General features: G+C 34.7%; 1 protein-coding gene across 1 annotated transcript; it reads right to left on the bottom strand.

Moving 5' to 3' along the window:
• Positions 1-4,042: 4,042 nt before the first annotated feature.
• LOC105797527 (putative glycine-rich cell wall structural protein 1) lies at positions 4,043-4,423 on the bottom strand. Its single transcript, XM_012627486.1, has one exon. It carries the CDS (start codon positions 4,421-4,423, stop codon positions 4,043-4,045), a length of 381 nt encoding a protein of 126 aa, XP_012482940.1.
• Between the last annotated feature and the right edge of the window lie 8,940 nt (positions 4,424-13,363).

Below are 13,363 nucleotides of genomic sequence, written 5' to 3'. Positions count from 1 at the left end.
TATTAAAAGAGACTACATCCAGAGAAGAGGGAGGCTGGAAATTACTCTCCAATTGCCAAAGCATCCACATATTTGTTCCTTTCACGAAAGACGTGCAACATAGAGCTAGAAATTAGAACAGAAGAGCGTCTTGCACTCATCAATCAAAGGAGACGATAGAAAATTAGGATTAGATGTGGCTTTCATAAAATGAATTATAGACGTAGAATCAACTTCAATTTCAAGATTCTCTATGTTAATCTATCGAGCTAAGACAAGGCCATCTCTAAGTGCCCAAAGCTCGACTTCTACATTAATTACTTTAGGGATATGTCAAAATGAACCAATCAACCAATTACTTGATGATCATGAATAATAACACCTACACTCGCTTTACCTGAGTTACCTATAGTTATAAGAATATTTATAACTTTGATATATTTGTAGCTTTTTTCCATAATATTTTGACTAATGTTTTGTAAAAGATGATTTCAAACCTTTTTTTTTTTTTTGCATTTGATTCATAAAAAAAATTAGTCAATAATTGTATTATTTAAACAAATGATTTTATTTAGGACAACACTAAGAGGGCCAAGCAGGTTCCCCCAAATGGTAAAAAATTTAATCTTTTAAAATTTTTGAAATTTTAAAATAATATCATTGTTAAATTACACTTTGACCTTCCTAAAATGATAAAATTTCTCTATAAATCCTTTAAAATTATAAAATAATATATTAATATAGTGATAAAATTATATTTTAAGTTTCTTCAAAAATATAATTAAATCTTAACCCCATAAAATAATTTTTTACTTCATCCTTGATTTTATTTCTGATCAACACGGAAACGGTTTTAAATTAAATGTTGTGGTTCAAAAATTCAACTATGAAATATCGATGTATTTAGTTGTTGTCTCAAATGAGTCTTAAACGAGAGATTTGAGAATTTTATCGAATATACATATGTTAGGTTAAACAAATGTGGTTTAAAATCATTTTAATAACTTAACTAATGTTTCTTTAGTTTGGGCGGTTATATTGTACTACTTTAGTCTTGTTTTGCAATAGAATATATATATTATATTATATTTAAAGTTTGAAATTATTCCCTTTCAAATGTCGAATTCAAGTCTCTCTTTTAAAATTACAATATGTTCACTTATTGAATAATTGATTTTATTTCACAACTTATAATAATATTACTTTTTTTATAATTTCAATCTCTACTAAATATATATAATATATAAATAGTTAGTATTTAAAACATTTGTGTGTATAAGCTTACACACTACCTATCAATTAAGAAAATGAGGGTAAATTATATCAACAATCACTCAATTTTGAGGTAGCTGACAAAACAGTCACTCTTGTTTCAATTCAGTCACTCAACTTTTGAAAAATGACAAAACAGTCACTAACGTTATAGAAAAAATACAAATTAGCCACACATTAACTTTTTCCATCACTGGCTTAACGAGACCGCTGACGTGGCCAATTAACTAGTTTATGTGGCCAGTTAACTTGCCACGTTGGACGAGGCAAAGTTGAGTGATTTTTTTTTATCATTTCTTTTCTGTTTTTTAATAAATTACCCAATATTTTTATTTTTTGCGTAAATAACCTAATATGTTTATGTTTTTTCTTCTCCACCCCAATAATCTTTGTTTTCAAATATGGTAATCTGCTTCTTCTTCTTCTTCACTAACACGAATATGCTCAGCTTAAAAAAAAAAGATGCAGTTTCTATTTTCCATTTTCCACGAAAGAGAGATGATGGTCAACATTAAACATCATCATCATCCATTAACTATTGTGGGTTTAAACCTATCACATGGGTATAATCAACAAGATCCATTAACTGACAAATGAGTTTCCATTTCAATACAACCATATGTACCCAACAAAACACTCACAATTAGATACTTACCAAACATCACCATGGTAGTAAACGGATAAAAAAGTTTTAAGACAAAAGGTAATAAAAAAACAAAAACCTCATAAAGAAAAATAAAATGGAAACAACAACAATCGCACTATTTTATCCCTAAACCATGGCAGATTATAAGTCCAAAGTATCTGGTACGAAGAAGAAGAAATAGAGATGACCTGAAAAGAGATAAGATGGTGCATTTGGCTGGATACGGCGAAGAAAAGCTTTCAACCGTTCTCGTCACCGGAACTGTTCTTTGTGAAGCTTGCCTCACTGTTGTCGCCGCGATCCACGACCTTTTTTTTTTCTTTTCTCGATTCCTAACTCAATCACGATTCTCAAATTTCTCTTCTTCTTCTTCTCTGATTCTTCTTTTTCTTTTATTGCCCAGCCCAATTAAGGTTTTAAATTGGGGCCATTTACTTAGTAGGATGTCATGTCACTTTTTCATTACGTCTGTCACGGAAAATGGTTAAAAGAATTGTTTTGTTATTTTTTAAAAGTTGAGTGACTGAATTAAAACCAAAGTGACTATTTTGCTAGCTACCCGAAAGTTGAGTTGCTGTTGATGTAATTTACCCTAAAATGAGTACAACATTTAAGATTTTTTCTTGAATAAAAACTAAACTTAATTTTCACCAAGATAATATATACAATTTTTAAGTTCTATTATCTATATTATTAAACTTTTTATGGAGGAATAAAATAGTTTACCGAAAGTATTAGGTGCAATGGTAAAATACATTGTACTCTTCAGGAGAGAACAAAATTCGACAATTGAAAACGACATTATTAGAATGAACAACGATGAAACCCGAACATAAACTATAAAACCAACATGAAAAGTATAAAAATAAATAAATAAAATTAATAGAAAATTACAATTAACTTTCTCTGCCTTTACTTCCAAATTGACTCCACCTTCACTGTTTACTATTAAAATTTGTATCACATTAATCCTAATAAAAGTATAAGGAAGAAAGAACTTTATCTCGAAAATTTGAAAATTTTCTTGTTCTTCTAAGTTATTTTACATTTTCTTTTAATTTTTTAAAAGATAAAAGGGATGGTGAAAATCTCATCCATTCTAATAAAGAAATGATGTTATTTCTTTATTTATATGCAATTAAACAGTTTCTATGATTACATTTGAGTCAGATATTCCACCAAGAAACTGTTGCCAATTATCAAACTTCTAGTTTGAATTGTCTAATTCGAAAGCTATGTAATTTAGGGAAGTACAATTCGACCTATAAAAACTAGTAATTCTCGGAAGCCTAAAGGCCCAAATTTAATAATAAATCTCGAGTTAATTAAGAGATATTACGAAAATATTTTAATAATTAAAATGAGTTATATTATTTGATGGTACCTAAATCCTTTTATTTTTATTTTAAAAGGTCAATTAAAATAATAAATCCATGCTATTTTACATTAATAAAATATCAACTTAATTAATTTTAAAATAATATCTACATATTAATTGCTTTATACTCCATCAATATTATATTGGTAATGTAAGTTAACTCGACCTGATTTAAAATTGATACAACGCCATAAAAATAATTAGTATTCTTTTTATTCAGAAAAAAAATAAAAGTTACCTTTAATATTCTTAATATGATGCATTTACATATTTAAATTTCATTTTACTCATAATTTAATCTATTTTTATTTTAATATCATATATATTTCATGTATTATTATTAATTAGTTTCAAGTATTTAATTTTCACGTGATAGGTTTTTAGTTATATATAAAAATTGTGAAATATCTAATTATTTAAGGGTTAATATTTGGTACAGTACTGTATTTTTATTTATTTCATAAGCACTTTAAAAATGTCATGTATATTTTTTAATATTTATTTATTTTAATATTTTATTATATTTTATGGGCACGTTTAAAAACTAGACCATTGACAATGTAAAAAATATTATCACATTATTTAATTTGTTTTATTCGTAAAACACAACATGCTTCTGCATGTACAAGCTTTAACTACTTGATTAACACTTAACAAGCAACGAAAAACACGAACTTAAGTACACACAAAGTAGTTTCCACAATACGTTTAAACATATATAGGAAAGGGAACACTAGTACTTTTTATCGCTTCTATCAGGAGCCTGATTAAGTATTCTTCCCAACCTTCCTAGGCATGCTGCCGCCATCATCTCCACCACCACTGCCTCCACTGCTTCCACTTCCACTTCCGAAGCCGTAGCCACCGCCACTGCTACCACGCCCACTGCTGCTACCTCCACCGCTTCCGCCTCCGTGCCCTCCACTACCCCCACTTCCAGTACCACCACCACTTCCTGAACCATACCCAGAGCCACCTGATGAACCACTACCTCCACCACCGCCGCCTCCACCTCCCGACCCTGGACTACCACCAACCGAAGGAGTTGGAGAGGGAGATCCCACCTGCTGTGGAGGGCTTTGTGAATGGACGCAGAGAGCAAAGCATAGGGAAATTAAGAAAAGGCACATCACAAACCAACGACTCATCTCTCTTGATTTTACCCAAAAGAACAATTCTTAAACACAACGCTCTTCAAACAATTGAACCAGCAAGTCATATATAAAGGTGTGAGAGATGGAAGAAGCCATGATTTATGTAACTCAAAAGCCTGTTTCCATGTACAGCTGCATGCAAAATTCGAGCATACGTTACACCGATGACCGAACGATAAATGTTGTTTTCTTGATAAAGAACATTCGTACGGAAGGCTTTAAGGTTTTGAACGTCGGCCAAATCGTAGTTTAGATAAGTAACACCGACCTTATACGTGTTCTTGCTCTTGATAAACATCATTGCGAAGGAGAGCTTTTAAGGTTTTAAATGTCGACCAAATTGTAGTTTAGAAATATTTAGAACCTTATAATTTGTATCACGCGGTGAGATTAGTTCCGGTAAGGCTAAAAATATGGTTGGTAGTGAGATTGGTCACTCTAGCAGTGAAATTTGATATGAAATTTAATATTGTATTAGTGAAGTTATTTTTAATTTTATATTGACTAGAGAATATTCTTATGTTCACACTTACCCTATATAAAAGTGTCATTTTATTCATTATTTTTAATGTGTCAATTTCTTCATTATTTTTATCAAAATGTTATTTTTAACCCTACATTAATTAGAGAACACTTTCATAGCTCACCTATTCTCCATTTTTATTAAAGAATTAATTTTAATCTTATATTGACTAGAGAACACTCTTGTATCTCACATTTATCTTATTAAATGTGGAAATTTCTTCAACATTTTATTAAAAGTTAATTTTAATCTCACATTGACTAAAAAATACTCCATAGCTCATTTCTTCACTATTTTCATTAAAAGTTAATTTTAATCCCACCTTGGCGAGAGAACACTTTCATGCTCACACTTATCCTATAAATAAGTGTCAATTTCTTCACTATTTTTATTAAAATGTTAATTTTAATCCTACATTAACTAGAGAATACTACCATATCTATAAATAAGTGTCAATTACTTACTCTAAGTGTAAATTTCTTTACTATTTTCATAAGCTCTTTAGAGTTTACTCAAAGGAGAGAACACTACCATATTTGTAAATAAGTGTCAATTACTTACTCTAAATGTCAATTTCTTTGGCCGATTTTGGTAAAAAAAAAGCCATTTATTAAAAAAATTATGGTTTTGAACCGATTTCTGGGATATTTAGGGAAATAGGTCAATTTTGGAGAGAGAAGTGAAAACTTTCTCGATCAATTTTTTTAGGATTTACGATTTTTTGTAGGGTTTAGGGTTGGAAATTTGTAGGGACAAATTTATTTGTGTTTGTGTTTGAGGTAGACATTATGAAAGCTTAAAGGTATATTTGAGTTGACGGTGATACGATAGCGCTCGGAGACCTATACATTTCATTTGTCATGTCGGGATGGAACCATTGCTTTAGAAGCCCATCACATTGCAACTGAGGCTCTAAGTTCAAGGTGCTTATACGGTCACGAGTTGAAGTATAACTATGGCTCGTACTTGACGAATGTTAATGTACGGTCACGAGTTGGACTATAACTCGAGAGCTTGGTTGACAGTGGTTATGTGGTCACTAGTTCGAGCTTCATCTCGTCAGAAGAAGATGATTTGTAAACCCGATACATAAGTTTGAGATCATAATCATAGGGAAAAACTGAAGTGCTTTCCAGTATAATCAAATTAATCTTTTTCCCCATCTCTACCAAAAATAGTATCATTAACCTCCTTACCAAAAACCTGTGACAGAGTTGGATGTAAGAGGACTCTTAGGAGGAGTGATTATGATGGTTAAGAGAAGGTAAAACTCAAGTTGAGGGGTAGCGATTGTAGTTATTAATGAGTTATTTAATCACAACAATCATTGTTGCCCCGAAAGGACATTCACATTTTCTCCAATGCCACAATCACTTCCCCATAAGAGTCCTCTTGCCCCCAACTCCATCACAAGTTTTGGAAAAGATAGAGGTTAATAATACTACGTTTGGTGGAAGCGGAGAAAAAAAATTAAGGTGATTATACTAGAAAGCCCCTAAGTTTTTCCATATGATTATGATGTCAAACTTATATATGGGGTTTACAAACCGTATTCTTCTAGTGAGGTGAAACTTGAACACGTGACCGCATAACCACTATCAATAGGGCTCTCAAGTTATACTCTAACCCGGGATTGCACATTAACATTCGTCAAGTACGAGCCGTAGTTATATTTCAACCCGTGGCTGAATAAGCACCGCGAAGTCTGAGCCCGAGTTGCAATGTGATGAGCTTCTAAGGCAAATAGTTTCATCTTGACATAGAAAATGAAATGCATGGGCCTTCAAGTGCCACCGCATTATTGTGAACTCAACCACACCTTAAAGCTAGCACAATGCCTCCCTCAAACACACATAAATCTTTCCATCGAAAAATTTTAACATTGAAAAAAATAATTGAAGAGACAATTTTTTAGGGTTGAGAGGTGATGGCCGAGAGAGTTTATGGAGTAAGGGAAGGAAACCCTTTTTATATAGGCAAACAAGCGGACAAGAAGTGAAAAGAAAACAAAACATGTACCACGAGTATTTGAAATTATCTCAGGATTCCCGGGATGTCTAAAAATTGAGGACAAGGATTCTTGGTTTCTAGAAAGTTTTCACGGGTTAAAGGGTTAGTTGAAAAAAGAGGGGTGAAAACGTGCCCCACAGGAAGCGTTTTCAGTTGACATGGCATATGCACCTCCGACCTACATACATAATGTCGACCTTAATGCTGAAAGTGGGTTAAAATTTCCAGAACTCATTCATAAAAGACTGGGCCATGCGAGTTCTTCATTAGATGTCGGCAATTTACAAGTTTGCATGAAATTTTCCTCAAAAGATGCTTTTGTTGCTGCAAGCGATACAACATAAAGCATGGGGTAAACTTCTACGTTACAAAATCCCAATCGGAGAAATTTGAGGCCAAGTGCGTAATGTGTGACAACAGATGGTCATGGAAAATCATGGCATCTGTGAGAAAGAATATAGGGTTTTAGACCATTAAAAAATATAGCACTCTGCATACAAGGGCAATATTCGTAAAATGTAATCTTGCTGTCATCAGGACCTCGACAGCCACTAGTGTCGAGTTCATGGTACTAACCATTCATCATCACGAAATGATTGGACATAGATCCTGCACGTTATTTAACAAAAATAAAGAAAATTGACACTTATTAATGTCGAAATACTCCTAAAAAACAACATTCTAAAAAATAACCTTCTCATACACATATTAGTAAATAATAGTAAAATATAATAGTAAACCTAATTTATACTACATTTATATCAAGATTGATGAAACCGAATTGGACCAACCAATACATTGGTTCGAAATAAGGTAAAGAATCAATTGACTTGGTAATCGATATGAACCAGATTAAAAATCGATTGAACTGATGATTGAATCGAGTTTTATAATTTTTTACTTTTTAGTTTTTTTATGATCTTTTTGTAATTTGTTTAATTAATATGGACGAATGAAACCTCACTGGTCTATGATAAAATATTGATTTAGATTCAAAATTGCGACTTAAACTTCATGCACCTAGAGAAATAAAAATAAATAGCTTAATATATTAAAGAAAACTCTTAAATTACTGATCATTTTACCAATAAAAGCCCATTTCCCACTTTATTTATGAATATGGGCCACTTTATTTATTATTTACCAGAATGGCCGAAAACACTAAAACATGTCCATGTAGAAGCGTTTTAAGGGAAAATTCCAGTAAAACGCGTCCTTGAGTGAGCGCTTTGGCCATGTCAGTAAAAAACGTATTGACGTGGACGCGCTTTGCTAACATGACAAAAGCACTCCCTCAGAGACGCATTTTAGCCCATGTTTTTAACCCCCAACAGTCATTTAAAATTTTGATCATTGGGGGGTCCAACGATAAAAAAAAACTATAAAATCCCCCCTCCTTTTTTTTTCACACAAGCATTTCTTCAAAAATTCTCAAAAAAGCTCTCAAAATTTTCCCTATATTTCTCAAAGCTCTCTTTAATTAGCTATTTTCTTTAATTTTTTTTTCTAAATTAGCATTATTTTTTTATAATTTCTAAGATATTTGATCATGTTAGCAATGGCTGGAGAATTAATTCGTCTCGATCATAAACATATCTCTATCGAATAAATGAAAATGATAAAGGTTAATTTCAATTTTTGAATATTATTTAATATTTTTTTATTCATGTAATTTTAATTAATTTTTATTTTATAATTTTTTATAACAGTCTGTAGATCGGGTGTTACAATGGTATATTTGTAATATGTCTAGTACTCGAAACGGGTTTTTGACACGTGGCCAATATAGGCCGGGGGTGCAAGTTGGACTCGAAACTCATCAGCGCTTTCATAGAAAGATGGATACCCGAGATGCACACATTTCATCTTCCATGCGAAGAGTGTACCATCACTTTGGAGGACGTGCAGTTACAATTAGGATTACCGGTGGATGGATTCGTACTCATTGGGTTCGCTCAATCTGCTGATTGGGGAGCCATATGCTACAATCTTTTGGGTGCGATTCTGGATAATATTTACGGAGGTCGGATCGAGATGAGCTGGTTACGAGACACATTCCCGGAGCTGGGGAATGATTCGATTGAAGCAGAAAGAATACGATATATTCAGAAATATATCTTTGAGATCATTAGAGGTTATCTGATGCCAGACTTGTCACGAAACCTCGTACATCTGAGATGACTGCTAAACTCGTTGATTTTAGAGCAGTTGACGAACTTAGTTGGGGGTCTACCGTGTTGGCAACATTGTACCGGGAGATGTGAGGGGAGATGAAACCAAATAAAACCAAAATCAAATGTTGCCTATCACTTCTACAATCATAGGCTCAGTTTCGCTTTCTATTTTTACGTCTTTAAGTGAACCACGCATATACATTCCCACTTATAACGTGGTAAAATTTATATTAGATTTTAAAATTATTACATAGATTTAAAATATAATTTTATACTAAAAATTTATTTAATTAGGTGGTACCATTCGACGAGTTATGTTGGAATACCTACCGCTCTTGAAGACATATGACTTCTATTAGACCAACGGTCGGAAGCGCGTGTAAGTATAACATAGTCGTTTCGTACTTAGTATTTAATATTATGTATATAACTAATATTTTTATCATGTTCATATAGTTTCAATGGATACCATACGAGGATCCGACAATTCGCGCAGTAATTCCAGATGAATTCTTTCAAAATCTGAACATTTGGCATGTTAAGGTCCTATTGGTTAACTATGTTACTGTCGAGATGCACCAGACGAATAAAGTATTGTGGCAATTTAGATTCCGACAATCGATTTCTGTGACACCTAAGGTGTTCGATGATGAGCACAAAATCAACTTACGGTAATCGAATACACATTGGTCGCTATTCTTGTCGAAATATATAGAAATGTGGGAAAATCAGTACGATCATATACCTACTCGCGAACCGATCATCGTTCTAGAGTTAGCGTGTGCGTCGGATTACATGCCATGGTTTAGGATCCATGGTAAGCCATATTTGCTCTCGAAAGAGCAGAGGCATCGATAAATTCGTGTCGAAAGGGACCAACTGGGCCCTTTATATCCAAGAAGAAGGGATGACGGAGCGAGCCCATCAACAGTGCCTACACAATCATCGGGCCCAACGCCTTAAGCGATGACGCCCACACTACAGCCCCTTCAGATTATGTCAGGTGCGTATCTTAGCCCTTATATGTTTCATTTTCTCAATCCTATGCCAAGTTGGAATGCATGGACCGGTGCATTTCTTTTCCTGATGACTTCGACTCAACTGACGATATGTATGCCATCATCGTAGGAGGGATCGCACGAGGCACTATGGGGAGCTTATCCCATTTCCAATCCCCATCGCCTTATGGGATTCAAATACCTCCACCGTGGGTAATGCAAACACCTCCGCATTTTTTGTTCTATTAAAGTGGGTTATCCTTCCAACACCCATAACTAGAACAACCACAACCCTCGCCAGAAGCTGAACCAAGAAGGAACCTAACGCGTAACCGTCGACCACCCCCACGTGGCACTAATTTCGACTGGCATATGCATTGATTTTTTCATATATTTGTACAAACTATTTTTATATTATTTTATTTAATAAAATAAAAGTTTTTTTAAATATTTTAATAGTAAATTATTTTTATATTTTGTCCTATTTAATAAAATAGAAGTTATTTTGAATAAGGCAATAGAAATAATGCAACATAGTTTCATTTAAGCAATTATCAACTATTTCGATTTGAACATGTTTGAATTGTATGACCTAGGTTCCTACACCATCCGCACAACTTCTGTTGGTTCGTTCTTTCCCTGATATCCATATTATCACGTATTTTGGTTTACGACGCAATTCTCTATCCGGTAACAACTTAAACGGAGCAAGCGATACAGGCAGTCACTTACATTCATCTAGGACCAGTGGGAATACATGTCTCTACACGTTGTGCATGTATTCTATTTTGTACACATCGTCAACATAGCTCATTGGATCCAAATAGAGATTCTGACAAGCTGCAATTACATAAGTGCATGGATAACAAAGTGCGTCAAATGTCCCATAGTCGTAAGTCTTATTTCTCTGGTGTACATGATATTACCCGTCAGTAATCTTGGTCCGGTCTGTCGAACTCTGTCACACAAAACTATATGTTGTCGTGATTGTGACAGACTGTATGCATGGTGTTGGCTCGCGCATTCGCCTTTTTATATTCTTGCAATACCTTCCGACACCATATATGGCCTCCCTACATTTGGCCTTTATAACTCGCTGCTCGCTTTGGAAATAGTACCGTCAAACAAAAATATGTTTTCTGCTCAACCGAGGTTATCAGCAAATGACGTGTTCTTTTTAGAATATAATTTATGCATTCAGCCAGGTTTAAGTTTATATGACCATATCGTAGGCCACCGTCATATGCTTGTGTCCACTAATCGAAAGGTATGTTGTAGAGGTAGTTTGTGCCTTGATCGTTAACTGACCGCAAAATTGCCAACATCTCATGAAAACGACCCTTATTGATCTCGTACCCTGTCAATATAAGTTGATAGCGAAAATTACATACTACTCTTCCATTCATAATAAATTGAATATTACAAACGAAATTATATTAGTAGAGATTAAATACCCATGTTGGTCACTTATCGTCATTCAGCGGTAGACCGATATTATCTGTAATAGTTGGACTCAACGTGCCTTAGACAACGCCGATGGTGTATGCGATCTTATATGCTTCCCTATCGCTCAATTAAGGTTAGTATTCTAGTGTTCCGATCCAATATAACGTAGATATTAGGTTGGGGGCAGACATGCTTTCTCAACCTAGAAAGAAAAAATCTCAGTCACCACCTGACTCCCCCGGTGTTATTACAAACACAATTGAAAGGGTTCTCCCACCGTCATCCTGTGCTACAGCTAGCAATAGCCGATGGGTATATCTACCGTACATAAAGGTACCGTCAATTTGTACCAATGGCTTGCAGTATACAAATGCATCCCGGTATTGCTTAAAGCTCCAGAATAGACGTTTGAACACTTGGCATCCATAGAGCAAGTGGTCGTTGTAGTATGTAGAGCCCATTTCAAGGTCTGTTACGCAACCTGGGATGTACCTCTCCAGACTTGACACCACTGCCACACCTCAATATGTGAAGCATCTCACCCACTATGTATCTTTTCTAACGCTTTCTGCTTAGCTATCCAGACCTTGCGGTAAGAGGGCATGTACCTCAATTGGTTACAAATATTGGCAACTAAGACTGACACAGAAGCCTTGGGATTTGCTTTCACCATCGGTAGTATTAAGCTAGCTATCATATCTGAATTCATCTTGGGATACTGTAGCGGCAACACACATATGTGGACCTTTGTACTTCTATATCTCCCACAAGCTTGTCTTTTTCCTAACCGAAGCCATGGTTTTCCATGAACATGTACTGTCTTGTACTGCACACTTGGCCTCGAACTTCTCGAATTTGGATTTAACCACGTAGTAGTTAACCTCGTTCATGATGCTAAATTGTTTCAATGCACCAAGAAAACTATCCTTACTGGAAAAATCCTTACCAACTTCCAATTCACCTGAATCTAATGATGAACTTGTACGGTCACACCTTCTGTGTGGTAGATCTAGAAACTCCAACGCATCATCTGTCGATAGATTGACATTATGCATGTGGGCTGGAGATGAATACACCGTGAATCGCATATCTTCTTTTTTTCATTTGAAGCCTCTTCACTGTCTTCAGGTTCGGTTGGAACAGACTCCGGTTCAAAAAATAATACAACTTTTGTACCATCGGGGTCGGGCTTTCGAGGTAGATCTACATCAGACTTATCATCCAACTCACCATCATCTGCAACGTACGAGGTCCCCTCACCGGTGGACATTGTAGGGAGTATATTATCCCTTATTGTGGACGTTTTGTAATATCCCCAATAAGATGTGGATTGCCAACCGCTAGAAGTTGATGTCATTTCCCAGTACGTATTTTCAGCATCGAACATCGACCCACTGAGGTGAATGTTCTATCCACTAACAGAGTGTCGTGCAGAAGTTGTGTATTCCATACTGCCATTAAATACAAGTGCTTCCGTGTTCTGCCTCCCATAATGGAGTGTCGGGCAAGGATCGTGTATTCCTCTCGAACAACAGTAGGTGTTAAAGTCACAAATACTTCATTTGGCGATGAAAATTGTACATATAACTCAAGTTAAGGTGATCCACTAGTGAGATGAGTCTGCACCATTGTCTCCAAGATACGACCACCTTTGATATAAAATGAGTCATATGTCACGGGATCAACTGAAGCACAAAATTGATACTTAATAGATGAAACTCTCATTGGCGTCGTTCTGAAGATTTTGCACTTAATTCTTTTATGAAGTTCTGTCAAATCTATA

This window comes from Gossypium raimondii, chromosome 9, assembly GCF_025698545.1.
Source record: "Gossypium raimondii isolate GPD5lz chromosome 9, ASM2569854v1, whole genome shotgun sequence".
Classification (NCBI taxonomy): Eukaryota; Viridiplantae; Streptophyta; class Magnoliopsida; order Malvales; family Malvaceae; genus Gossypium; species Gossypium raimondii.
Note: the sequence above shows the minus strand (reverse complement) of the source record. Positions and strands in the feature narration are given on the sequence as shown.